This window comes from Gamsiella multidivaricata (genome assembly GCF_025024155.1).
Source record: "Gamsiella multidivaricata strain RSA 2152 chromosome Unknown BC939scaffold_49, whole genome shotgun sequence".
In the NCBI taxonomy this organism is placed as follows: domain Eukaryota; kingdom Fungi; phylum Mortierellomycota; class Mortierellomycetes; order Mortierellales; family Mortierellaceae; genus Gamsiella; species Gamsiella multidivaricata.
Genome location: NW_026251757.1, coordinates 81,018 through 106,736, shown reverse-complemented (window position 1 = coordinate 106,736; position 25,719 = coordinate 81,018). Strand labels below are relative to the sequence as shown.

Here is a 25,719-nt window from a genome sequence, read left to right as displayed (position 1 = left end):
TCAGAGCGATGACTACAGTATTTATAGACGTTGGTGTCACGTGTAGCTAATACTTTATTACTCCTCGAGAGAAAGACTGAGAGTGTCGATGTGCTTCTTGAGCATCTTGAGAGCTCCTTTGCTAATCCTTTTGATCACAAGACCTGGCTCTGCTTCAAAAGTCGGGTCATTGTCCGGCGTAGTATTAATAATGCTATTGCTAGTATTGTTCTGATTCTTATTACTGTCCATATTCTCGGTTTCAGCAGCCGCTTCCGACCGAGCAATTAGTTCCAGTCCTTCAATCACTGTGTGCTCCAGTTTCTGTTCGTCGAAATAAAAGTGTCGGACCTCCTTCTGGAAGGGTGATGGAGGGTTGTTCAAAATGGTTTGGATGGTCTATAAATGACACAACAGAGGAAAACAGGGATCGTCAGAATTCATGAGGTCGCCGCAATTGCTATCAAAGATAGGATCATACATCATATTCAATTATATGAGATCCGCATCATACCTTCAAAGACAAGAGATAGACCTTTTCGTTGTAGAGCTCCGAGTTCCGAGCAGCTTCTTGCGTCCCAACAAATTTTTCGAACCTATCTCGCCAAATAGATCGAATGATTAGTAAATGAGAACACTGTCTGCGTACATTCAAAGTGCCATTCGATAAAACTTACCCAGCTTCGTTATAGTATGGGTTAGGAACAAGCACAAGGCCTTGTAAGGAGATCAGCAGCTATTGTGGACCAAATTAAATATCCAGAGTTCAGGGTCAAAAGTTCAGTGCACCGCGCATAGTCGATTGAGTCGCATTGGGGCTTTACCTGTAGAATGCTGGAACTGGGAGTCCATGTCTCTGTCTGATCCTTACCATGCCATGTGTTCAAAAGACTCAGGCACACATTGCCATCTAGTTTGTGACAATAAAGAGAAAACAATGTTAAGAACCCTGCATGCTTGCAACACCGAGATTCTACATTAGGGATACTTCCTACCTTCATACAAATTTGGATTGATTCTTCCGATGCCTCCTGTCCAAGAATGGAAGAAGGCAACCGGAGGCTAAAGACACAGAAAAGACAATGATAAATCAGTAAGCTGTATCACCCCGGAATGAGCCACCATAAGAGCTACCGGGACCTCAAGGACTTACCTGACTCGGGAAATGGCTGGTCAACTTGAAGTCAAACAGGAACAATGCGTTGCGATAAGGGGTATGATCGGGCCCCTGAATCAAGACCCGCAGTAAGTCCATCCGGTCCTCGAACGCTCTAACACGGATTCCGTCTGGGAGGGATGATGAGAGAATGGCATGCTCCTTGGCGATGCGCTTGATCCATGCCCTATCGCTCTGTTGAATATCATGGCGATGGTTTAAGAAGTGATGATCGGCAGGTGTCGCATCTAAAACCGCAAAACTCTTCCAGTCACGGTGCTCCTGCGCTGAGCGTGCCAAATTTGCTGGAGAATTCTGGCCAATCGATGCGATATCTTCGGGTTCAGGCAAAGGATCCTGGATTTCAGGTTCTGAAATTGACTCCTGATCCCCGACTGTCGTCTTTGGATCCACAGGCTCGATAGTTTCCGGCGATGCCCCCACTTTAGCATGGGCCAAATCTTCCTTGTCTTCGGTTTCTTTGGGCGCTTTCTGATCTTCGGTATCTTCCACTGATTCATTCTCTGCCTCGGAATCCGTTTCCCAGCTGTCGTCGGAGGAGACTTCCTCAGTACTGTCGTGGTCAAAGTCGTATTCTTCAAACTCTTCGTCATCCGCATCCTCCTCCTCATCTTCGTCATCATCATCCTCGTCGTCTACGACCATAATCCTTCCGACAGGAATTTCCTCCGACGTCCCATCCATGAAGCGAATGAGTGCTGCGGGGCGATCCTGATACACCTTCCAGATTTGTCCGACCCAATTCAGCCGTGGGCGAATGGTCTCAAGATCCTTCTCATGCTCTGGCAAGCTGGACAGAATGTCACTGGGAACGGGCGGCTTCAGAGGATTACCTCGGTCCACTAACCAGTAGACCGTCTTCGCCGCCATTTTATTGGTCTCCGAAAGGTATCGGTCCAATGCTTCGACTCCTTCAACTCCATAACGATCCAGAAGGACGCTCCCACGTCTCTCGATTGCCCTCGGATCATTAGCCTCGGTAGAAGATAACATCCTTCGACGACTCCGCTCCTGCACCAGCTCGTTGAATATCTCGTTTCCTCGACCGACCAGCAATAAAATGTCATCAACGCTTGGTGCTCTGGGCGCGATATCGGAGGATGGCGACTGTTCACGCTCTCGACTCACAACGACCATATTGCCCATCGTAAATTTGAGGTCTGGATGCGACATGATTTCATACAACGAAAACTCCTCTGCTTCCTGCTCAAGCCCTTGATCGCGCTCTTCGCTGAACCACTTGATTAGAGCTGTGCGTTCCTTGGCATTAACAGACTGAATGATGCCAAGCATATCTGATTTTTTCCTGTCAAAGTTGACGCCTCCCGGTTGATCCACCATGACTTCTCCGGTTTTCAATAGGACATAATCCGATGGCCAGACGTCTTGATCATCAATATTTAAGTACGGAATCAGGGATGTCGAGGGCTCGTCTTCTGTAATCGAGAGGTCCTGCCACTGCACGATAACACGAGTCTTTGTCCCAACAACTTTCTGTAACCGCCAACATCATAAAAACGAGTCATTTGGGTGTGTAAGTAGAGCTTCAAAACGTGCTTTCATGACACTACACAGACATCGAGGTGTACCATTTCTTCTGTAGCAAATTTGGCCGCGTGGTTGTGTGTCTTATCGGGGCATTGCAACCGTCTTGGTTTGCTACTCAAATACGGGCAGTACTCCTTCAGTCCCAGCGCTAACAGCAAACAAAGTAATAAAAGCGATTAGGTGTACCATTCGTTTACATGAATAGCCATCCACTACCATTCCTCTTTCTTACCTCGTAAAGTCTCGGGATCCGTAATCTTGACACGGTCCTGTAATTCATATGTGCAGTGCTGTTCCACACTTTTGTAGACGATAACATTTTCAAAGTCATCGAGGACTCTCGGCGGCGGAGCGACGCCAGGTGTTTGATCCAGTGCCAATGGGTTGAATGAGAGCCAGTCCACAGTGATGGAGACGATTTCCGTCCTCAGCACGTATCCATGCTTCTGGGAAGCATAGGTCCCAATCAGGAATTCCGCGTTCTTGAACACACGCGATGGCCCGCAAACAGCCTAATGTTATCGATATGGACATAATACAATACATCAGTGCCAGTACAATAAAAACCATCGATTGACTACGATACCAGAGCGCGGACCACCAATCTTACATGGCCTGGGGCAAGTCTATCCGGAAAGAAGCAGGACTGGTCGTGGATCTGGTCCCAAAGGTCCAAGTCATCCGAGTCCTTGATTACACATACACTGTTGTCACTGAATAGCACTGTCACTTCGTCCTTTACCTATTGTTGGAATATGCAAGGCGGATATGAGCAATTGGACGTTGATGCGCACCAAAGAGATGCAAGATGGGCACCTCCGCGAGGGTTCTCTTGGCATCTACTTACCTCCTCAATCACTCCAAGCCAACCATCGTAGATGATATGATTGTGGACCACGAATTGCTGAACAAAGTCAACGTGCGTGGCATCGATGCCAGAAAATCGAGTCATGGGCGGGCAGACTTTTTCCAGGTCCAGCTCGACCTTGACGCCGATAACAGTTCCGGACATGATGTCGTTCGGAGAACGCTTGACAACGTCACCATGGCTGAAAGAGCGGTCTGCAACGACAAGGTCGTCCTCGTGAACTGTCTGTGGAGCAGCACCATCAGCCCAATGGACAGTGACTTTTTGAAGTTCCAGCTAGAAAAGGCATAGGGGCGAAGTCAAATTGAATCGGTCAATAACTTTCGCCGGTGTTCCCATATCAATTGAGCACAGAGATGGAATAGGTGACTTTCAGGACCTACAGAATCTTCGTCCTCGGTGTCGCTCTCCCCTGAATCGAAATCGTGCCATGTTTTAACGACCAAGCCAAGCCGTTCTGGCTGGTCCTTCAGATACACGGCATCCTCCAAAAAAACCTACAAGTATAGAAGTGAATGAATGGTGTTAATGGAGTGAAACAAGGGTAGGTGCTGTTGACGGCGCATTGGAAGATGGGCGGTCTACAGACTGACCTTGGCTGTGATGAGGGTGTCCTCTTTTGCCATGATGTTGCTGCAATGAAAAAAGCGAATAAGATAGAAGTGCAAGACCGTTGAGAGGTGTAACAGTCAAAAGGCCGAGTCTTGCCCCTGAAGGGTCTGCGGCCTTTGTTTTATGCCGGGTGACCCAGTTCACTTTACAAGGGCCAAGCTCTTACTCGCGCCACTAAAATTGAAAGGATTTTTTGTGCGCCAAAGATCGCACCGACCACCATTGAAGCTGATCACCAACGACCTTTGCAACCATGCAGCTCCTTGCTCAGCAATCACCTTCTGCAAGGAATGTGCGCGCTGTTAGGAGAGCGTTCCTCAATGTTGCGACCATGCGCCACCTGCGACTAGGTGCTGGAGATCACGTACTGATTCGGAGCAAGGGAAACTCGAACTCCACGCAGTTGCAACAAGAGGACTCACCTGTATGTCGCTACTGTGCTCAACGGATTGCATTTGCACCTGGTGTCAAGACTGACTGGACTTTTTATCTCGATCACTAGGGGTCGGTTGCGATCGTATGGCCTTCATTCACAGTATCAGAGAACCGTACGTATCAAAAGCACACCAGACCCATGCACCAGCTCCAGATCGCAAAAAAAATAAACTCAACCATGATCACCTATGCGGACTAGATATCCAGCTGAGTAGCGTGTCGCGATTAAATGCCAACGTCGCAGTCGGAGACCCTGTCGAGATCAGCCTGCTGGATACTGCGATCCACGAGGCCTCTCAAGTATCTTTGGCAGCTCTTCATCCTATACCGTTCGTGTCCAATCTCATGTTTACACTATTTACAAAGGAGATCATGAGTAAGACTTTTGTGTTCAGAATTTTATGCGTCAGCTTTGACCCTCACGTTATCTCTCGGCTACTCACATCTACCTTTGTATTTTTTTTTTTTTTAAATATTGTTAGCCGAGATCAGATTTGTTTTGAAGGATAACTACGTCGAGTTTCCGTACAACGGCAAGCCGCAAAGGTTCAAGGTAGCAAGCATTGTGCTCGAGCGCAAGGGGCAGGAGCGTGGATTCGTTTTTGCCATTGGTCAGGACACGATTGTCAAAGTGCTGCCTTTCACACCATCACAGTCAGCACTGCATAAAGAGATTCTCGGCGAGGCAGCTGTAAAAGAGGTGAACAACCTACAGAGCTCCACTCAGACTTTGCAGGACGCTCGCCCATATGAACAAATTGGTGGGCTTGCAGCCCAAATTAAGGCTGTACGCGAGATGGTTGAAATACCTTTGCACAACCCACAAGTATTCACACAGTTCGGTATGATCCAATTCCTTCCTGTCCCACACTATCAAACATGTATGATCATTATGTCAAAAGCTAACATAATCATAACGATGACGGTTGTCAACAGGCCTTAGACTTCCTAAAGGCGTCCTGCTTTATGGTCCTCCGGGAACAGGAAAGACATTGATCGCGAGAACTGTGGCTGCTGCCACAGGAGCATTCTTGACAGTCATTAATGGACCGGAGATTATTAGCAAATTTTATGGAGAAACAGAGGCCAAGGTAATCATTCACACATTTGAACTAGTTCGAATGAGTCCGTGTCTTTTTTTTTTTTTTTTTTTTTTCTTTGGCCTCCGTTGTGAAGTATGATTCACTGATAGCCCGTCTCTATCTCTTTGCACTTCGTTTATCGTTAGTTGAGAGCCATTTTTGAGTTGGCAGCTGATAATTCGCCTTCAATCATCTTTATCGACGAGATCGATGCACTCTGTCCCAAACGCGACGAGGTATGTCTGTGGATATACAAATGCATCACGAAAATTTGATCCGCTTCAAAATTCTAACAGCTCCCATATACTGTACTATTTAGGCTGCGAGTGAGATGGAAAAACGTGTCGTAGCAACACTTCTGACTTTGATGGATGGAGCCTCGGAAAAGAAGATCCTATTTACCACCAGTAAGTTTATTTCGCCCGACTCTGATACCGCACCGGCTACCGTGCCACGGGTCGTTGTCATGGGTGCGACCAACCGCCCTAACGCGCTTGATGAAGCCCTGCGTCGGCCAGGTCGATTCGACCGAGAGATCGAAATTGGCATCCCTGACGCGAACGCTAGGGCAGAGATTTTGACAGCCCTATTAAAAAAGATACCTAATGCACTCACATCGGCAGAGGTCGACCACCTTGCATCCATATCGCATGGGTACGTTGGCGCTGATCTTGCAGCAGTCTGCAGAGAGGCTGGACTAAAGACCATCAACAGGGTCATGGGAAAGCATCGAACGACAGAGGCGGACAACAACATGGTCGAGACCCAAACGAATGATCTCCAGCAGCAATTTGAAGCCCTGACTGTCTCTGAGGATAGCAGACCATCACCCACCAGTGTATCTTTAGTTAGTCAGCAAGAGCAGGATGATTTGAAGGTTTCTGCAAAGGATATGAGGTTGGCCATGACGGATGTAAAACCTAGTGCGATGCGGGAGATCATGATCGAGGTGCCAAAGGTTTTATGGAGTGACATCGGAGGGCAGACAGATATCAAGCAGAAGTTGAAAGAGTCAGTCGAGTGGCCTTTGCAAGTAAGCAAGTGCAACGTGAAACGGCAAAGTGGTCTTTTCGACTGGCTGCACTCAATCTCATTGAAAATTGTTGTCTCTATTAGCATCCGGATGCCTTTATTCGCATGGGTATCCGACCGCCAAAGGGTATCTTGCTTTATGGACCACCAGGGTGTAGCAAGACATTGATGGCGAAAGCCTTGGCAACACAAGCAGGACTGAATTTCATTGCCGTGAAAGGCCCTGAAGTAAGTGGAAACTCCGCGCGGTTTCCACAGAATATGCAAGCTGTGATGCATTTGCTGCGCCGTGAATGTTTACATATGAATTCTCATCCAGTTGTTTAGCAAATGGGTCGGCGAGTCCGAAAAGGCCGTGCGTGAGGTGTTTCGAAAAGCCAGGGCAGCATCTCCATCGATCGTATTTTTTGTAAGTGCTCATTTTTGGAACGAAAAGGTTGATGAGGCATCCTTGTCGACGCTGTGCCTAATATTGTTTTGCCCATTCAATATAGGATGAGATCGATGCACTTACTGTCAAGCGCGGAGCTGGAGACGACGGAGGATCCTCCGTCGCAGATCGCGTTCTCTCTCAACTGTTGAACGAGTTGGATGGAATCGAACCCCTGGTCAATGTCACTGTAGTCGCTGCAACTAACCGGCCGGATATCATGGATCCAGCACTGATGCGTCCAGGGAGAATCGATCGTATCCTGTACGTTTCGCCACCCGATCTGGCGTCACGCCGAGAGATTCTGCGGCTTCAGATTCATGGCAAGAAGATGGCCTGCGATACGGATGTTGATATCGAAGAGTTGGCCGCGAAGACAGATGGATGCTCTGGTGCAGAGGTCGTGGCATTGTGTCAAGAGGCTGCTATGAAGGCCATGGAGGAGAGTCTGGAGATCGAATATGTATCAAAGCGACACTTCAACCAGGCGCTCGCTGAAATGACGAGAAGGATTACGCCAGAGATGATCCAGTTTTACGATGACTTTAGAATGCGTTCTGGGCTGAAGAGTGCATAAAAGCATATCCAATAATTCTGGCGACCATCCACTTTATGAGCTCTTCGCAGCATTGGTTAACAGCATTCACTACATGCTTCACCTTGGGAGTATGGGCGCTTTGAACAATCCAACTTTGTTATTACACCTTTATTCGAGCACTTGTGCACCAGCTAGACACATTGCTCTTCCCTTTCAGCTTCAACTATCCAACCAGGGACGCGTATTGATGAAAAGAAAAACAATGGTTTAGAAATACAGTGTGTATTCTCACCTCATCAGCGAACTCGATAAGATGAAGAGCACACGCGAACGAAGATACAAAAATAAAAGGTGGTGGTCGTAATAAGAAAAAAAAAGAAAAAAAAAATGAGGCCAGATCATGAGCACACCGTTGAAATTATGGAAATACTTCCACCATTAACCACGGAGATTCGATGGTATCGACATGCTTGACACTGCAGAGGGGAACTCTAGTATCTGCCGTTCATGTTGTCGTTGATCTCCTTCTTGGTGGGGCCACCGCCAGATTTGTGCTTGTTGCCATCGCCATTGGCAGTGACCTTCATCTTGTAAGGCTAGTTAGGAGTGAATGCAGTAGACTGGGGATTAAAGCCTGTTCTTGACGCAGATACAGATACAGCCGATGTTAATGTTGATGACGGCTTCTTACCTTGAAGTCGACAACCTGAATACCCTTCTTGGGAAGCTTGCCGCCCTTGACACCGGTGAGACGGATATCAGCACAGTTATGGTAGTACTGGGCAAGGATATTGGCGGTCCAGCTGGAATAGAGAGTCGACAAAGGAGGAGCACAGTAAAGTTCGTGATCAGCAAGGGCGATTGACACAGAGGAAACGTGAGGCGAGATAATGAGGTGGTTGTGGACTTACGACCAGACAAACAGGCACTTGTTCTTCGTGGTGCACGAAGGGACGTTCTTGGGGATTCTGACGGGCCAGTGGTAGTAAGCTGCTCAAACAAAGTGGACATGCCAGGATCAGCAAGTGGTCCTACTAATGAAGGTATCCTTAACTCTTGCGGATGAAGAAAAAAAAAAGTCCTGTCTCTTTACCATCAGGGCAAGTCTTGGCGTATCTGCCAATCAGGCGGAAGGTCTTTCCACCATCGTACGACAGCGAAAACTCGCACTACATTTGCAAAACTGTATTAGTCGCTAGATGCATTGACGATGTATATACTTCAGAAAATTTCAAGTTCATTTACCGTTCCACCACCATGGCGAGCCTGTGAGAACTGCTTGCTGGAGCTAGTGGGCTTGGGCTGAGTTTTGATGTCCTTGGCCTTCATGGATGAGGCCAAGAAACGAACGTTGATGACCTGACCGGCCTTCATGTTAGTGACAGGACCGGGAGCGTAGCCTCCGCAGGGGAAGCGCTGGGTCCAGGTCTTGTCCTTGTAGCCGATCCAGGTCTATTGGCAGATAGACAGTGGCGGTCTGATTAATTAACGTGATTGTACTCAACGGTTGATGGTGAATGAGGTTCGAGCAGAGTATGTTCTGTTCGCAGTTATTACGAGAGGGGATGCACTGTAAAGAATAGGATAGAAGTAGTATAGCGCACTCCTGAGTTTGTATCCACATATCCACATATCAGGAGCACAAGAATGTGGACGGTACAGTGTTAAGAGAAATAATTCGGGCAAGGTGATATGGACTATTGAAGTGGTGGTGAATGGTGCTTCGTCCTTACGTGAATACGGCCGTTGTACTGCTTAGTACCGTAACCGCCACGGGGGGTTGGGTAAAGAAGCGCCATATGGGCGGTTGCGGAAGCAATCAACGAGACGAGGACGAGGAGAGTTGCAATGAACTTCATGATGGGAATGGGGGGGAGGGAGGGGGAGGGAGGGGGAAAGAGAGAGTATGTGTAAGGGAAGGAGGACGGGGGACTGTCTGAGTCTTTTGATGTCAATCAAGAGTGAGGGTGCCGACACGGCAAAGAGTGGCAGGAGAGAGGAGAGGCAGACGGTGGGAGAGAGGGGTGAAGGAGGGGAAGCGAGCGAGAGGAGTAGGACAGCAAAGAGAAAAGGGAGTCGTTGCCGACCTGACTTTTATTTAAACAAAATGAACAAGTGTATCGCCTACTCTAATCGTTCTTGATTCTCAGGCGGCATGGAATGCAAAGAAGGCATCCGTCTGTAACTGTATGTGAAACAGGCTATCTCACCCCACATCAACACCATAGATTACCTAGAAGACGAACAAAATGAATTGAGAGCGGTCGTTTGGAGTCTCTTCCCTTCCTTCTGTTTGACGCCCTGTACTCGTGGCACTAGGCGATGGAGTATGGATCTGGCTACAGTGCCACATTCTCATTCTTTTCTCGACGTGTACAGTTGCGCCCGACTAATGCAATAGGATTTAAAGAAGCGAGATGGGTTGACAAGGCACACATAGAACCGACAGGAAGACGGGACACAGGAGTTCCGCACTAGTCCGAGGAGAAACAAAAGGAATAGCTGAACAAAACACACAGGTTCGTCATTCAATTATAGCTGGGAAATCATACTAAAAACAAACCAGTGCCTGGATTTATATTTTCCTTCTGCCGCACTGTTCATTTGTGGGGCCTAGTACCTGTACCTGATATACGATACCTGGTGCCATAGCGTAAACGTATCCATTTGTAAGCGCCGAGCCCAACCTCAGTTCCTGTCATACTCAAAGAGCATAGGGTAACCATCAGAGAGGCCAAGGACACCTAGACGAAAGTGAACTACGAGAACGAGGGCCTTAGGGGAGGAAACTTGGGACACTGAGGATGGGGTATGGACTACAGGACCGAGAAGGTCGGGAAGACTTCCAATGAGTTCATTTCTTTTGCGCGTGCTAACTTTTGATTGCAATCTTAGGTCTCTGCGCCCACGAAGAATAGCACGGCAAAAACCTTAAAAGCACTCCCTTCATAACATAGGTCAAGCAGTAAAAACAGTGATTGAAAATAAGTGCGAAACAAAGTCGGGATCCCAGGGAGATGGATGTTGACTTCAGTTAGAGTTAGCAACAGTTTAGTAAGCATTACTCTTGTCGTCTTGTCGCTCACTCTTGTCCTCCTCGATCAAATAGGTGTATGGATGCCAGATTGAAAGATTGGTGCTGAAAAAATACCACTGACCTGGACCTATGCCCTGCAGTGTACAGTTATGAAGCTGCTCACAACCACCTCTCCTCCAAAATGAAGAGAGCCTGCGTGCTTATTTTTTTTTGTCCGGCAGGCACTTGGAAACATTCCTTACACTCGCCGGTGAAAAGATTTATTAATAAAGTAGCTTTTCAATATATTCTGCAATTGCGAGAGACGATGTTAGGCCAGGACTTTCGATTCCTGCCAGGTTGACAAAGCCGTTATGATGATGAATCACAAAGTCCCGGAACGGTTCCCCAGGACCTGCTAGTTTCGGTCTATCACATATTCGATCACATAGACGGCAGGCAAAACAGAAGTGAGTAAACATAGAAATAATTTTTCGATCTCCATGACATGTTCCGTACATCTTTACCTTATGCCAGCGTAATCTGCATACAGTGACGACGACTTGACTGCGGGCAGGTAGGTCTGGATCACCTTCGACACTGCCTCTATGGACGAAGGGGAGCCTACCGTCGACTGATCAATTGTATAATCATCCAGTCGGTCGACGTATAAAATGTCAGGACCGAACCTCATACGTCCCGCCAGATCCAGAGTGAGATGCGTTCCCAGACCGGCCAGGTTCTTGTCGGGCACTGGGTAGATCAGACGCGAGACTAGGGCAGGTCCAGAGTACCCATAATAGTGGCCTTTGCAATAATGTAGCTTGAACAGCGGTAGTGGTGATGATATGTTTTTGCTGTTCATAGAGTGGGTTTCTTTGTTTTCTTCCTTTGTCTGTGTTGTTGCATATGGTTGTCGTAGTAAACTATACACTTTGCTGGCATGCAATCCTGCGCTATTGATCACAGAGGCAGCCTTGACAATGACAGGTCCTGCAGGAGAAGTCATTCTGACCCTGAACCCACCACTCCCCCCTGCGGGCGGCTCCATGTCCTTGTGATCTTTTTCTCGACTTCCAATACTCCCTCCACTGGTGTATATCCGCTCCATAGCCATGACCTCACACTGCAAAACCACGTCCCCTCCGTGGTCCTGAATCCTGGCTTCTAGCACGTTCATCAGTCCATGTACATCTACGATTCCAGTCCGCGTTGACACCAGTGCTGCCTTTCCGTGCACATACTGCTCCTGGTTTCGCATCTGTTCCTGTGTCAGCATAAAGGTTGCAGGTCCCGGCATCCGTTTCGTCGGTAGTAGAAGATTCTGGGCTTTGTGGGAAAGCCCTTCGAGATATGCGAGGTCAGCATCTGTTTGGCCTACGACCCATTTAGTTGTCTGGCGGTGCTCAACGTTAAACTTTTCGCAAAAGTCATACATCAACTCATTGCCACGAATGCAGAGCTGGGTCTTGAGAGAGTCGGCAGGATAATAGATCCCGGCGTGGATGACTTCACTATTCCGAGAACTGATAAGTAGCCATACTGAGGTGGTCAGAGAGTATCCCACACATGACTCTTTCAAACAGTTGCATGAGATCTTCAATCACACCTCGTTTCCTGCCCTACGGCTGGGTTCTTGTCTACGAGCAGAGTGGATCCGCCTCCCCGGGCAGCCAGTCTTTCAGCGATTGCTAGTCCCACCACGCCAGCGCCAATCACTAAATGATCCACCTCGTACTCGACTGTGTCCTCTGAAGCCATCGGCGATACTGTTGAAGAGGACGAGGCAAAACTCTTGACATTGACGATGGATCGCCAAGGTATGCAAGATATATTTGTGTTTAATGGAGGCGTGAGCGCGCTTTGTCGGAGCCGCGCGTGAAGTAGGGTCGCTGCGATCTGTCCATTGAATCCTTTGCTCATTCCTTGTCTCATTCTGCAGCCAAGGGTGAATGACATCGTAAGCGCGGTCGCTGCCTTTGCCTTGCTCAGATCTCTCTTGAAGTTGCTTAGGGATCGCTGTTCGTTTGAGTGATGTCAATGCAATAACGTTGAAAGCATTGCACAACAGATACAAACACTTATTGTCATGCCGGGAAATAAAGGGTAGCGCCGATCGCCAACTCTATCGTCGGCCTCAGCATTGCCTGATAAAGATGCAGGGTGATGGGTGTAGTGGTATTGGTGGCACAGATCGGTGGCACAGATTATGAGGATACCTGACAAGGGCAATGCTTCCTTCAACGCTCTCTTCATTCATCCACACTATGACGTTTTCATATCAAACCCACACACTTGATCTTCGATATCCCTGTCATTTTTTACAACTCCATTAAACTTTAGGCATCAGGTCAAAGAGATCGCAGTTTCCTTTTGCAACCTGGCCTGTCAAACAGGCGGTATGGATATATCTTATGGCGGTGAAGTGAGTACAGGACGCTTTTAGAAGGTGCAATATAGTCCATAGGCTGGTGCTTGGTTCATAGTATCGACATTGCCATGGGTCCGTACCATAGTCATTGCATCGTGAAGGAGTCGGTGCGTATGTCATATGTTTTCCATCTTGGCCGATGGCGTACTGGCGAACAAGCTATAGCAAAATGTATGCAGAGCGCATCTACATCCGTTGAGGTTGTAGCACGTTGAAAGACGAGATCGTATGACTCGACAGTCATGGCAACATCGCATATTAGTAGAAAGGATGTGAAAACAAAGATACTATGGCAGCGGATGAATGCTATTCTATTGTACATATCAAGCCGATCACTCGTACGCCAGGATGATAATCGAAAGAAAAAAAAGCAAAAGATCAATGTAGCCGTTTGCGCTTGAGTAAAAAGTAAAGCTGCTGATGTAAGATTTGATTGAAACAGTTACTGGTACTGGCGCAGTGACATGGACGAAATAAATGGCACTGGTAGCAGGGAAAAAAAAGACTGAGTAAAGATCTGGAGGAAGAACGCAGGGCTGTGAATGGAAAGCTGGAGGGACAGAGGCGAACGATGAGGTGCGTGCCTGAAAGTGAAACACAGTCATTGCAATGGTTGCACAGTCAAACTTTGTCTCATTTTAGCTACTCCATGAGCTACGAGCGTTGGATGGGCGCGTAACACGAACAGAAACTACCATGGCTGGCAATGTAACTTTACAAACGAACTCGCGAATAAGAACTACTGATGGTGTTTAAGTAGGTTGAGAATGCTCGAACCATATGTGGTCTTCATCCTTTAGTACTTAATGAAAGCAAAACAGACCGGCGCCTTGGGCACGCTCGTCCAGCTGCAAGTACAGTATTTGAATGGCCACTGATCTGTATTAGTCCCCAGTGCCTCACCAGTTGCCAAACATAATGAGCGAATTGCATGTACTCGAGAAGCGATTGCTGTATGGAACAAAAGGTGCTGTGCTTAATATCACTTTTTTTATCTCATGCACTTTCCTTTCCAAGGGTCATCGAGATATTATTCACAAGAACAACGGTTTCGTACTTTACAAATGGACAAATAAAAGGTTTACATGGTATAAGAATGAGCGCAGGACAACTATGATTGTGCGCAAACTATCTGGAGTTTCTTGAACACTGCCATCATACACTGATGGTTCAGATAACGAAATCGACTCAATAGCAGCGGATATCGGCCTAATCTTTACCGCACGGCGACAGGCTAGATGCAATGCATCTTCATCGAATCATTTCAGATGGGGAAAAATTACATTTCATCATATGCCTGTGCTACAGCGCAACCTTAAGCATCTCCTGCAGCAGGGCGAAGTACTTAGTAAAGGAACTAGATTTTATATTTCCATCTACCACGCGGTATATTATTCATCGAAATCTAAAGTATCGTTTCTAAAACCGAAGCGTAATTTCGTCCGCTCTCTTGTCTTGAAAAATAGATATATTACTGATATAGATGTGTGAATTCGTATCTTTTGCTCTTCAAGAAGGGACAAATAGATCGCTCAAATATATTTAAGGGAAAGCGGTAAATGTGAAGGATCATAAGCCAAGAGATTTCTTTAAGGCTTCATAAACCGCTGCACCTTCAGTTATACCAACATTATGGAGAGATCAAAGGCGAACTAGTCGAGGCATTTTGTAATTTATTGTGCTTGCAAGTGCCCTGAATACTCCGAGCACAGTTACACCGCCATACTGAAGCGCATTACTGTCTCTACCTTTATGCACAATGGCATGATACTAGAGAAGGGATTGCGTTCGACATCGTTCTCTACAATGTTTTGAACAGACATTGCCGTACTTGAGTGAAATTGTACTTAGTTCAAGTTTTAACACATAGAGTCGGGCAAGCAGCATAGCGACGACGCGCAGCTCCAAGTGTCACACAGTAATGTTGTCCTGGCTATTAAGGATGCACAATTCCCTGTTAATGTTTATTCCTGGGATACAGAAGCGCTATTTGGGGTCAGATCTGCCGTCAGCTGGATAGCATTCACGCCTCCCATCTTCTTCGCCTGAATGTTGCCTACGCGCCCTGATTGCGCATCCCATAACTTGCTGGTTCGAATTGCACTCTGAAGATGGGTCGTGTTGGATGATGTGACGAACTTTGCTATTATCGGTCCTGTTTGTTCTTGCTGATCCCCGTGTTCTATAGTCTTATCGCTGTCGTTTATGTCTGCTGGATTGGAAAAGCCGGTGTCCTGACACTTGAATATGATTCGCAGTGCTTGCCATTCTGTTTTCCGGGTTTTTGTGAGTCTGAGCACGATATTCTCAGCTGAAATTGAGCAGCTGCAATCCTGGATCGACGCGATGGATCCACTGGGGTCAAGCATTGGCCGTGCTGATATGGTGACAGTGCATGTTCGAGAACTACCCCTGGGCTTATGCTGCAAGGAAAGCTGCAGGGAAGCCTGATCCGAAGAGATTTCTGTGCTTATGGAGTGTGGATCGATGCATTCGACCTGAATGAGAACGACGGCATGACGAGAGGTCTGATGAACGTAGACGGGGAGCATGGTTTTGTCCTCGGGCTCCGGCATCTTTGATCTTGTTCGTTTTGGTGGCGACCTTCACTGCGAAGGAGGGACCCATCAGCTGACCTGTATGCCTTCTCAACCGCCCACGACCCGTGTTACATACCCAGCTCTCTCCTCTATCCCTCCACCACCATTCAATATGGCCCTCCAGCGCCAGTTCAACTTCTTTGACAAGGTTGAGGTCAAAGACCCTGAGGACACCACAAGGCCGCCCGAAGTTTTCCAGGTTTGGCAAAGCAGCACACAGACATCAGCTCCACCGAGAACCACACCAACTCCGGTTTGAATGCTCACCATGAACCTTTGAATCAAATCATCGTGCAGTCCATAGAGTCGAATGTCGCGACGAGTGGTCGCGGCCATATGGTCGTTGCTGATCGGACAGGGTTGGTTCACATAATCGATAAGGGCCTACAAGAAGAGTCATTTTTAGCCTACGAGAGTGGTCGCGTCACCCACATGAAGCAATTGAAACAACGCAATATCTTGGTCACTGTCGGCGTAAGTGCACGAGTTCATCTTCGGATGGCCAACATGGTTCGCGACTTGGAGGATCTTGCATCTGAACCGGCTTTAATTAACAATTATCTCTTTGCTGGCTGCAATAGGAGGAAGAAGGCGCAGTACAAGTTATCAGGCTGTGGGACCTTGATAAGCCTGACAGGAACAAACCCGGCCCAACACTAGAGAGGTCAATTCGCATTAATCAAACTGGAAGTGCGTTTCCAGTTTCGGCGCTCGCTGTCCTGGAAAACCTCTCTCAAATTGCAGTTGGACTCGCCAATGGCACAGTTGTGTTAATCAGCGGCGATTTGATGCGGGAGCGCACGACAGCTCAGAAGATTGTTCATCAGAACGACGAACCCATCACAGGTAATGATCGCGCCATATACATGGTCATATCTTAGGATGGGAAGGAGGCTTCATATTGCTCCATATTGTTTAACGGTGAAAATATATTGCCTACTATAGGATTGGGCTTCAGAGAGCAGCAAAGAGGAGCTTTGCTTTATATTGCCACAACCGCCAAAGTCTTACTTTACAACACTTTTACGAAAAATACTCAGGTATGGTGCGGTGGTTTCGTTCTCAATGCAATATCAACCAAATATGTGGTACGCTGGTTATTAACACTGCTAGCTTTGCATGATCTAGACACTGGATGACCACGGAGGAGGCCTAGGATGTGCTGTTATGAACGAAAGCACACAGGAGCTGGCAATTGCAAGGGACGAAGCCATTTTCTTCTATGGACCCGATGGGCGAGGACCAGCCTATGCATACGATGGTGTGTGGCATTTTGAACCAGTCTGGACCTCATATAGTCCTGGGACGATAACTGACTTGCGTGCTTTTCTAACATGAATAGGCCCGAAGACATCTATTTCATTCTATAAGTCATACTTGGTCCTTGTTTCACCCCCCAATATCCCAGCAGCTGCATCCAGGACGTTCGGAGTAAACTCGGCAGCCGTTTCAGCAAATGACACAACAAGGCTGACTATCATTGATACCGCGAACAAGTTTACTGCATATCAGGCAACCTTCACACAGGGCATCCGTAGTGTGATCTGTGAATGGGGAAGCATCTATATTGTGGAGAATGGTGGCAAGGTAAAGCACTCCGGCTCACTTCAATACGTTATTATTCTCACCAAAAATCGTGTTCTAATCTGCTTCGCGACTGATATTATTCTCTTTATGAAAACGGATAGGTGTATCGTCTGGATGAGATGGAGACATCTGCCAAGCTGGACATCCTGTTCAAGAAGAACATGTACCTGCTAGCAATTAACTTGGCCCATAACCAAAAGTACGACAACGCCAGCATTTCCGAGATCATCAAAAAGTACGGCGACCACCTGTACAATAAAGGGGACTATGATGGAGCGATGGCGCAGTATATTCGAACGATCGGACGCCTCGAGCCCTCGTATGTAATTCGGAAGTTTCTCGATGCCCAGCGTATCTACAACTTGACATCGTACCTGCAGGAACTGCACTCTAGTGGGCTTGCCAATGCAGATCATACAACGCTGCTGCTCAACTGCTACACTAAACTCAAGGACGTCAAGCGTTTGGATGAATTTATCAAGGTGCAGCTTTCATCCAAGGCTCTTGCTGCATTATTATCTAGCCACCTATGCAAAGACTAACAGTCGCATATTTTCGATTTATAGACGGATAGCGATCTGACCTTCGATCTGGAAACCGCCATTCAAGTATGCCGTCAAGCTGGCTACTATGAACACGCCGTCTATTTGGCCGAAAAGTTTGAAGAGCATGATTTGTAAGTATAGGCATATTTAGGTGGCGACTGGACTTGTGGCAAGGGAGAGCGACGCTTAAATAGCTAACGTTCAAACCCGCACTGTCTTAGGTACTTGACCGTCCAAATCGATGACGTGAAGCAGTATAATCGCGCGTTGGCATATATGCGTCGCCTTGGACCCATCGAGGCGGATAAAAATCTACAAAAGTACGGCAAGGTCATGTTGACCCATCTTCCAGAGCAGACCACTCAGCTCTTGGTCGATCTCTGCTCAGGGACACTTGTCAGGAATAACACATCCACATCCACACCTGGCACGACCTCTCCAGTTATCAACCATCCAACTAATGCGCCCCATGCGGGCTTCAGCATGTTGCCTTTTGCTATGGGCGGCACAGGTGGCGCATCATCGCCTCCTGTATCGACTAGTGCCTCTGCCAGTCCAAACATCGCCGGCCATGCGACGTTCCCAGCCAAGAGCCGAGGTGGCCACCACCATGAGTCGGCCAAATACGCGCCACCTTCACCAAGGACATTTATGAGTCTCTTTGTAGATCTCCCGTCTTATTTGATCACGTTCCTAGAGAAAGTGTCCGCCAATCGCTGGCCGTCATCTTCAGGGGCTCACTCTTCTCAATCAACACTCGTGTCCTCTGGAAATTCGCACAAGTCTCCAACAGGAACGAACACATCAACTAGGCCGGGTAATGTGGGCAGTGCAGGGAACAACGTCTTGGGAGTCAAGAAAACAGCTGGGAGTGCAGAATTTAGCGACCATGCTTCAACAAGTGGTGCTAGCCGATTCGGAGCAACATCGGAGCAGGATATGGAGGAACGCAAAGCAGTCTGGAACACTCTCTTAGAGCTCTACCTCGCCGACCCTCCCATGGCGCTTTCGGAGCAAGGCAGCAAGGGCTCTACCATGCAAGTTGCTGAGATGAATCGCAGGATGAAGGAGCGGAATATCAAGAAGGAGAAGTGCCTTAAGCTGCTCAACGAAACGGAAATTTCTTATGACACCAATCATGCATTGGTGCTTTGTCACATGGCTGGTTTTGACGAAGGAATTGTCTTTTTATACGAGCGCATGAAGATGTACACAGACATCTTGCGACTTTGGATCGAGCGTGACAACACTGCCAAGGTGATTGAGTGCCTGCGCAAATACGGGTATGTAGTTACATTAACTGAGTGATCCAAGGATTATGTATTTCGCCACCAGCATCTATGGATGCAACACTGACCAGTACTATCATTCGCCTCTTATAGACCCTTGGAGCCGTCTCTATACCCATTGACGTTGTCCTATTTTTCGTCCTCACCTGGTCGCCTAACCTCGGCAACACCAGAGCTGCTCAAGGTGCTGGATCACATCGATCAGCAAGATCTGCTGCCGCCACTTCAAGTCGTGCAGGCACTATCGCAGACATCTGTAGCGACTATTGGGATGATCAAGAACTATATTGGTCGCCGCATCGAAGCGGAGCGCAAGGAGAGACTGGAGGACCATAAGCAGATTCAGAGCTACAGACAGGAATCTGAGAAGAAGCGGCGCGAGATTGAAGAACTGAAGACATCGGCGAGAGTGTTCCAGGCCACGAAATGCAGTGCGTGTGGCGGTTCGTTGGACCTACCGGCTGTACACTTTTTGTGCAAGCATTCGTACCACCAGCGTTGTCTCTCGGATGCGGCAGACCGGGAGTGTCCCAAGTGCATGGTCGAGCAGCGAACGGTTGCAGATATCAGGAGGATGCAGGAGGCGAATGCAGAGAAACACGATCTGTTCTTGTCAGAGGTAAGGCGCGTTCTGTGATCAATTCCAAAGACACTATTCTTCAAACCGGCTTGCTGACTATGTCATTTCTGTTTAAATAACATAGCTGGAGGATGCGGACGATGGCTTTGAGGTGATCGCTAAGTACTTTGGAAACAACACCATGGCATTTGCCAGGTTGGTCGACTCGTCTTCATAGTTACTGTTAATTAGGATGGACGATCTGCTGTGAAATAAATAAAAAAAAACAGCTGAACACACATCTTTTGTGCTACATGCATTTTGCACAGGATATAGTCTAATTGGGTCTTGCCAGCGATGCCAAAGCAACTCTTCACTATGGACAATATGGGTGCAATGCTCGATATTACCTGGAAAACATGGAGTAGGATGATGCAGTGTCTCTTGATCGTAACGTTCGCTTTGTACAGATGAAGGGCCTCCTTTGTTTCAGCTCGATGTTCGACCTCAATTTGAACAAACATCGTCAACAAGTCAATACCGTACAACCGGGACGGCCTGAAGTACAATCGACCCGTGCGTCTTTGTCGTCTAGGATGAAGAGGTTGGTTGATAAGCTTGCTGTTGAGTAATTGCTCACTTTTAAAGTATGATATTTTGTGCAGAGATAATGGGGTATGATGTTTTCTTCAAGGGTGTGCCTGAGGGCGTACCTAGAGGAGGCACTCTCCAACTCCAAGCCCCTCCATGAACGCAAGTAGGTAGCACTTGACAGCTGCTGTCAGGACCCTTCGGCCCTCATCTCCCGCACACATACACACACACTCACATCCTTTCTTTCTCTCTCTCTCTCTCTGTATACCATCATCTCTTTTATACCACCTCAACACCTTTACTATACTTGACTATTGTAATCGCACTTCCCCTGGCAGCAGCCTCCTTTTTGACCATCCAGCACATCCAGCGCATCCAGCACATCCAATCACTACCCCGCTTTTTGTACTAGCTCAACATCACCTGCAGGACACCATGAGCACACTGGCCACGTTGATGGAGGGCGCCCAACGCGAGGACCCACGCGCACAGTACCTTCTCGGCAAATACTTTGAGGAAGGACAGGAGGGATCCCAGAAGAACCCAGGTCAGGCCCTTCAATGGTACACCAAGGCCGCTTACAACGGCGAAAACGACGCTCTCTTCCGGGCAGCATACTGTTACGAACACGGCATTGGAACGGTTCCCAATCTCAAGGGTGCAGAAGACTGGTACCTGGCTGCCGCTAACAAGGGCCATCTCGAAGCACAGTTCCACCTCGCGGAGCTGTACACCCGTGGAGGGCCCGGCGTGACCAAGAACCTGAAGGCGGCCTTTGACTTGTATTTGAAGGCAGCCTATGCGAGCCATACCCCATCGACCCGACGTGTAGGCGAGTGCTTGATGCGAGGTGAGGGGTGCCAGGCGACGGCGGAGGGCGCTTCTATGTGGCTCGAGACCGCGGCTAAGAACGGGGATGCAAAGTCGACAATTCGTCTTGCAGAACTCTATAGCACTGGAGTTGGCTCCGAGTTCCCGGCGGATGCGGAAAGGGCCTTTGGGTGGTGGATGACAGCAGCATCAGCCAAGGATGGATCGATTGATGTCATTGACAAGTCGCTGGCACAGTTCAAGGTTGCGGATGCGCTGCTGAATGGCAAAGGAACAGAGACCAATATCAAGGTCGGGCTGGAGTGGTTGCTGCAATCGGCGCAGGACGGACATCCAGAGGCAATGCATGTGTATGCCAGGACACTGAACAACCCCATTCCATCGTCTGACATGATAAAGGACACCAATTTGGCGATGGAATGGCTCGAGAGGGCAGCGACCGCAGGATGGCCAGAGTCCCTGTTGAGTCTGGGAAATGCTCACCAGTACGGCATGTACGGTAAAGTGGTCGACTACGAGCAGGCGTTTTACTTTTATGAGAAAGCAGGTAATTACGACTTTTTGTTCTCTCAGGATTGTCTCATATTCGTATTCGGAATCGGACGTTAATGAGATCCTGTACGACACCTCGCTAGCGGAAAAGGGTAACGGAAAGGCGATGGCAACGCTCGGCAACATGTACTCGCAAGGGCAGGGCACATCAAAATCAGCCGAGAAGGCATTCGAATGGTGGCTCAAGGCAGCACAGCTCGGAGTGCCAGTCGCGCAAAATGAAATCGGATACTGCTACAGAGACGGCTGGGGCACGAATCAGAACCTCAAGGGCGCCGTCGAGTGGTTCACAGCCGCAGCCAACAATGGTCATGCGGACGCGTGCTGTGCGCTGGCATTGTCATATATTAACGGCCGAGGAGTTCCTGCTAACATGGAGATGGCGTTCGAGTGGTTCAATAAGGGCGCGGAGCTGGGATCTGGAAAGGCCATGTACAACCTGGGTATGATGTACAAGAAGGGCGACTTTGTGCAAAAGGACGACAAGAAGAAGTTTGCCTGGTATGAAAACGCCCTCAGGAACAACTACGAGGAAGCGGCGTATGATCTCGGCGTGTGCTACCTGAACGGCGAGAGCGGATCTAAGGACCCAGCCAAGGCTCGCGAGTTATTTGTCCGGGCCAACAACAATGCAAACTCTGCAGAGGCCTGTATCAATCTCGCTGCGATGGCTGTGAATGAACGGAATGACTGGGCTGAGGCGTTTGAGTGGCAGATGGCAGCAGCATCTAAGGGTCATGCGATTGGGATGCGGCGAGTGGCAATCATGTACAAGGAAGGCAAGGGTGTTGGGGTCAATCCCAAGGAGGCATTCTCGTGGTTCCTGCGGGCAGCACAGGCAGGTGATGTGCCGTCGATGGGCCATCTAGCCAACTGCTACAAGACAGGATTCGGCACGGAAAAGCACCCTGAGAATGCAACGTCGTGGGAGATCAAGGCAATGCAGGGCCAGGTGGTTGCACAGGGCGTCAACTTCAAGTAGCCGGCGTATCCATATTACAATCCAGAAAGACACTATAAGCTACAGTACAGGAATTAAAATAACCCCTAATTCACATACACCATCGCACCGTTCAAGAGCCCAGGATGCATGAAGCAAGCAATCACACTTTTCACTCCTTCGTCTCGTATTTGGCACTTCGCGCTCTGCGATAACCTTAAATGTTTTACTCCACGTTCCTCGTCTCAGAAAAAATTAACCTGACTTGGGGATGCGTTCGAACGTCTTTGTGGAGGGGACCAACCAGTGACTCGAGAAGTAAGGTCCTCTAATAGGAGCAATAAAACTAAGCAAGCTGCAGCAGAGCACGTCCAGGGCAGCGGATAAGGCCAGACTACCCTTCATACTGCCGTAAAACTGGATTGATAATTCTCCTTCGCATGCTACCTTTTTTTTTTTTTTTTTTTTTTTTTTTGCAGCATGCTCTATTACCGCAAGCTCCAGGCAGATAGCGACACCTGAATGCTAAACCATGTAGAGTGTCGCCGTTGCAAGGCCATATTGATGTAGCCCAAGGCCGATTAGCATGGTCACTAAAATGAATTGAACCTCGGCAGTGGTTCCTCCTTCTCTCGCAGCCTTTTTATTTCCCCTTCAATTTGATGGCGCTCAGCAATTCTTTTGAAAGTGCACAGGGGCTGCGTCACCGAGACACGCGCAGACAAAAAACCAGCCCGCGCTCATTTTTTGTCTTACCTTCTTCCTTACATTCGTCCTCATTCACTCACCATCACCTAACTAAAACAGCGACAAGGAGTCGGAAACAGCACCTACATTTATTCGCTCGCTCATCACCCATGGACGAACGGGAGGAACAAAGACAGCCACTGCTGTCAGGGTCACAGCAGCAGCATGCCTCAGGGTCTCACAGCACCGCACCAACATACGCCTCAATTGCAGCAACAGGCCTCACACAAGAATCCAGAGTGGATGCTGATAATGAGGTCGACAGCAGTAGCGATGACAATAATACAGAGATAACAACCAAGGGCGTATCGGGCTGGAGAGCATGGTACCGGACCATTTTGAAGTTCTTCCAAGGCTTGGGAAAGTTCTTTTTGATCCTTGCTATTGGCACCATCATCCTCATTCTAGTCCTGCAATATACCCTGCCAAGAGTAGATGAGTACGGCATTTTTTTTTTTTTTTTTTTTTGTTCGCATTGTGGAGCTGATCTACTCTGCTATTGAAATTGTAGGTCTGATGTAATGCTATCTTTATCATTGTTCAATAGGGAGCAAAGAAAGGACCTACACTTTCCACATTCCCTGGAGGACCTGGAGGCCTTGCGGAAGATTTTGACTGTGTACATGGAAAAGCATTACTACCGAGTCATGTTCGGCTTTCTGACCGTCTACCTCTAGTACGCTATCTTTGTTGAAATGCAGCGCAGTGACCACATCTCTTGTTCATGACACGATTTGTGAATCTCAGAGCCGCAAGAAATAATTTCCGATATTCGTGGTCGTACTAACCTATTTTGCTCACTCGACATATAGCCTGCAGACGTTCTCTGTCCCTGGAAGTATGTGGCTCAGTATATTGGGAGGAGCACTCTTCAAGTTCTGGGTGGCATTGATCATGGTGTCCCTGGTGAGTTGACTCCTGTTCTATCTGCTCGTTTGCAATTGAAATTATCTTGCGGAAATTTGTTATTGCTGCTCGTCGCTGTTAACACATGATGGGCTGTATTTGCATCATTACCCTAGGCGTCGGCCGTGGGAGCGACCAATTGCTATCTGCTCTCGAGGTTGTTCTTCTCCAAGCTGGTAAAACGCAAGTTTGGAGACCGCATGGAGAAATGGAATACTCAGGTAAGGATGAGATCATGTCTTGAGGAATCCGGACCACAGGCGTGCAGAAACATAAATACGCTCTGGGTCCAGCAGAAAGGTCTGATAATCTTTTGGGGCTGCGATGCGTTCATTGTCAAGCGATTTTACGCCGCTTGCCTGAACCTTAAAATTCCAGTTTCTTGCTGCGAATATTACCAGTGTCTAGGGTCCCTAACACTTTTTTTTTTCATTTGATGGGTGAACATGTGTAGCTTCAAAGACATCGAAACAACCTGCTGAGCTATATCATTCTTCTCCGACTCGCACCATTCCCGCCGAATTGGTTTGTCAACATTTGTTCGCCACATCTCAATGTTCCTCTGTGGCCAGAATTCTTCCTCGGGACGTTGATCGGCGTGGCTGCACCTTCAGTGGTCCATGTGCAAGCAGGATTGGTGCTGGAAAAATTGGTAGAGGATCATTCGTCGGGAGTGAACATCTTTACGCTCAAGAATATCGCCATGCTGGGCGCCGTTGCGTTGCTTGCTGCGCTGCCTGTATTGATCCGATGGGTCTTGGCAAGATATGAAGCCCGGAAGGTCGGGCTCGACGTGGATGCGCTACTGGCACAACAGGAGGAAGGTGAAGGAGGCACGGGTGTAGATGCGGGCGAGAGGGATCCCATCCTGGAACCCCTGGACCCAACAGGAGTGATCATCTCACCAGAGAACCAGCACTTCTTGAGGAGGTCATCATCATCCTATTTGCGAACAGCGCATCAATATCAGGACCAGCACCAACAACACCCACAGTAGCAACCATTGTTGCCTGTGTTGTTGATAGACACTTGCATTTAATGTATATTTCAAACCACTATTTATCATTCTGAAGTGCGTGTCATATAACGGGGTCCACTTTTGGAGATCCGGCAGCGCCGAGTGTCTTTATTCAATCAGAGCCATTTGACCCTCAAGCAACAAACGTGGTGGCCTTAAACTGCGCTTATGTGCTGACTCAAAATTTACGTTGTGCGCGCTTGATAATATGCTGGATCATTCATTCTGCCGAAGCAAGAGCTTTGGGGCGTTTTTTTTTTTTTCCCTTGGCCAAGCGAAGTTTGATAAAAATTCGCGCTGCGCCCATGCTGGGTTACGTCCCAAATACATCTGGGTTTTATTTTGATGTCATGGGGGACCCGAGGTAACCTTGATGCTGCCAAATCCATACAAATCTGCATTA

At 48.1% G+C, this 25,719-nt stretch overlaps 9 protein-coding genes across 9 annotated transcripts; 4 read left to right on the top strand and 5 right to left on the bottom strand.

Moving 5' to 3' along the window:
- Nucleotides 1-15: 15 nt before the first annotated feature.
- BC939DRAFT_456985 (uncharacterized protein) lies at nt 16-4,261 on the bottom strand. The gene is made up of 12 exons (XM_051556411.1): nt 4,166-4,261; nt 3,956-4,069; nt 3,552-3,848; nt 3,315-3,446; nt 2,937-3,216; nt 2,746-2,852; nt 1,133-2,650; nt 975-1,041; nt 804-889; nt 657-715; nt 494-575; nt 16-378 (listed from the first exon to the last, which is right to left on the bottom strand). Exons 1-12 carry the CDS (start codon nt 4,196-4,198, stop codon nt 58-60), a joined length of 3,096 nt encoding a protein of 1,031 aa, XP_051410383.1. The 5' UTR covers nt 4,199-4,261; the 3' UTR covers nt 16-57.
- A 176-nt stretch (nt 4,262-4,437) lies between these two features.
- BC939DRAFT_504773 (P-loop containing nucleoside triphosphate hydrolase protein) lies at nt 4,438-7,740 on the top strand (the record flags this gene model as incomplete). Its single annotated transcript, XM_051560569.1, has 10 exons — nt 4,438-4,608; nt 4,687-4,732; nt 4,819-4,995; nt 5,102-5,461; nt 5,556-5,710; nt 5,848-5,937; nt 6,021-6,734; nt 6,818-6,961; nt 7,053-7,142; nt 7,228-7,740. 10 exons carry the CDS (start codon nt 4,438-4,440, stop codon nt 7,738-7,740), a joined length of 2,460 nt encoding a protein of 819 aa, XP_051410382.1.
- A 452-nt stretch (nt 7,741-8,192) lies between these two features.
- Nucleotides 8,193-9,560, bottom strand: BC939DRAFT_504772 (uncharacterized protein; the record flags this gene model as incomplete). Its single annotated transcript, XM_051560568.1, has 6 exons — nt 8,193-8,297; nt 8,393-8,504; nt 8,613-8,691; nt 8,795-8,870; nt 8,947-9,153; nt 9,435-9,560. The coding sequence occupies 6 exons, from the start codon at nt 9,558-9,560 to the stop codon at nt 8,193-8,195; spliced, it is 705 nt and encodes a 234-aa protein (XP_051410381.1).
- A 641-nt stretch (nt 9,561-10,201) lies between these two features.
- BC939DRAFT_456973 (uncharacterized protein) lies at nt 10,202-10,964 on the bottom strand. Its single transcript, XM_051556410.1, has 2 exons — nt 10,597-10,964; nt 10,202-10,510 (listed from the first exon to the last, which is right to left on the bottom strand). The coding sequence occupies exons 1-2, from the start codon at nt 10,761-10,763 to the stop codon at nt 10,390-10,392; spliced, it is 288 nt and encodes a 95-aa protein (XP_051410380.1). The 5' UTR covers nt 10,764-10,964; the 3' UTR covers nt 10,202-10,389.
- Nucleotides 10,965-11,001: 37 nt separating this feature from the next.
- On the bottom strand, nt 11,002-12,478 carry BC939DRAFT_504771 (FAD dependent oxidoreductase; the record flags this gene model as incomplete). The annotated part of the gene is made up of 3 exons (XM_051560567.1): nt 11,002-11,146; nt 11,245-12,231; nt 12,327-12,478. The coding sequence occupies 3 exons, from the start codon at nt 12,476-12,478 to the stop codon at nt 11,002-11,004; spliced, it is 1,284 nt and encodes a 427-aa protein (XP_051410379.1).
- Nucleotides 12,479-14,808: 2,330 nt separating this feature from the next.
- BC939DRAFT_456971 (uncharacterized protein) lies at nt 14,809-15,848 on the bottom strand. Its single transcript, XM_051556409.1, has one exon. It carries the CDS (start codon nt 15,722-15,724, stop codon nt 15,113-15,115), a length of 612 nt encoding a protein of 203 aa, XP_051410378.1. The 5' UTR covers nt 15,725-15,848; the 3' UTR covers nt 14,809-15,112.
- A 113-nt stretch (nt 15,849-15,961) lies between these two features.
- On the top strand, nt 15,962-20,029 carry BC939DRAFT_217617 (uncharacterized protein). Its single transcript, XM_051550749.1, has 9 exons — nt 15,962-16,222; nt 16,330-16,594; nt 16,694-16,788; nt 16,877-17,009; nt 17,091-17,335; nt 17,437-17,817; nt 17,902-18,011; nt 18,102-19,163; nt 19,263-20,029. The coding sequence occupies exons 1-9, from the start codon at nt 16,085-16,087 to the stop codon at nt 19,804-19,806; spliced, it is 2,973 nt and encodes a 990-aa protein (XP_051410377.1). The 5' UTR covers nt 15,962-16,084; the 3' UTR covers nt 19,807-20,029.
- A 459-nt stretch (nt 20,030-20,488) lies between these two features.
- BC939DRAFT_456967 (uncharacterized protein) lies at nt 20,489-23,035 on the top strand. The gene is made up of 2 exons (XM_051556408.1): nt 20,489-21,700; nt 21,789-23,035. Exons 1-2 carry the CDS (start codon nt 20,758-20,760, stop codon nt 22,685-22,687), a joined length of 1,842 nt encoding a protein of 613 aa, XP_051410376.1. The 5' UTR covers nt 20,489-20,757; the 3' UTR covers nt 22,688-23,035.
- Nucleotides 23,036-23,341: 306 nt separating this feature from the next.
- Nucleotides 23,342-25,596, top strand: BC939DRAFT_217511 (snare associated Golgi protein-domain-containing protein). Its single transcript, XM_051550748.1, has 5 exons — nt 23,342-23,831; nt 23,940-24,068; nt 24,205-24,298; nt 24,415-24,519; nt 24,753-25,596. The coding sequence occupies exons 1-5, from the start codon at nt 23,503-23,505 to the stop codon at nt 25,293-25,295; spliced, it is 1,200 nt and encodes a 399-aa protein (XP_051410375.1). The 5' UTR covers nt 23,342-23,502; the 3' UTR covers nt 25,296-25,596.
- The last annotated feature ends 123 nt before the right edge of the window (nt 25,597-25,719 follow it).

Coding starts and splice junctions, on each gene's coding strand:
- BC939DRAFT_456973 (XM_051556410.1), bottom strand. CDS start 10,763: ATGCTTACTAAACTGTTGCTAACTCTAACTGAAGTCAACATCCATCTC. Junction 10,511..10,596: donor TTCTTCGTGGGCGCAGAGAC/CTAAGATTGCAA, acceptor TGTAGTCCATAC/CCCATCCTCAGTGTCCCAAG.
- BC939DRAFT_456967 (XM_051556408.1), top strand. CDS start 20,758: ATGAGCACACTGGCCACGTTGATGGAGGGCGCCCAACGCGAGGACCCA. Junction 21,701..21,788: donor TTACTTTTATGAGAAAGCAG/GTAATTACGACT, acceptor ACACCTCGCTAG/CGGAAAAGGGTAACGGAAAG.
- BC939DRAFT_456971 (XM_051556409.1), bottom strand. CDS start 15,724: ATGCCGGAGCCCGAGGACAAAACCATGCTCCCCGTCTACGTTCATCAG.
- BC939DRAFT_217511 (XM_051550748.1), top strand. CDS start 23,503: ATGGACGAACGGGAGGAACAAAGACAGCCACTGCTGTCAGGGTCACAG. Junction 24,299..24,414: donor CATTGATCATGGTGTCCCTG/GTGAGTTGACTC, acceptor TCATTACCCTAG/GCGTCGGCCGTGGGAGCGAC. Junction 24,520..24,752: donor TGGAGAAATGGAATACTCAG/GTAAGGATGAGA, acceptor GAACATGTGTAG/CTTCAAAGACATCGAAACAA.
- BC939DRAFT_217617 (XM_051550749.1), top strand. CDS start 16,085: ATGGTCGTTGCTGATCGGACAGGGTTGGTTCACATAATCGATAAGGGC. Junction 16,789..16,876: donor CTTTTACGAAAAATACTCAG/GTATGGTGCGGT, acceptor TGCATGATCTAG/ACACTGGATGACCACGGAGG. Junction 18,012..18,101: donor AAGTTTGAAGAGCATGATTT/GTAAGTATAGGC, acceptor GCACTGTCTTAG/GTACTTGACCGTCCAAATCG.
- BC939DRAFT_456985 (XM_051556411.1), bottom strand. CDS start 4,198: ATGGCAAAAGAGGACACCCTCATCACAGCCAAG. Junction 3,447..3,551: donor GGCTTGGAGTGATTGAGGAG/GTAAGTAGATGC, acceptor TTCCAACAATAG/GTAAAGGACGAAGTGACAGT. Junction 2,853..2,936: donor GGATCCCGAGACTTTACGAG/GTAAGAAAGAGG, acceptor GTTTGCTGTTAG/CGCTGGGACTGAAGGAGTAC.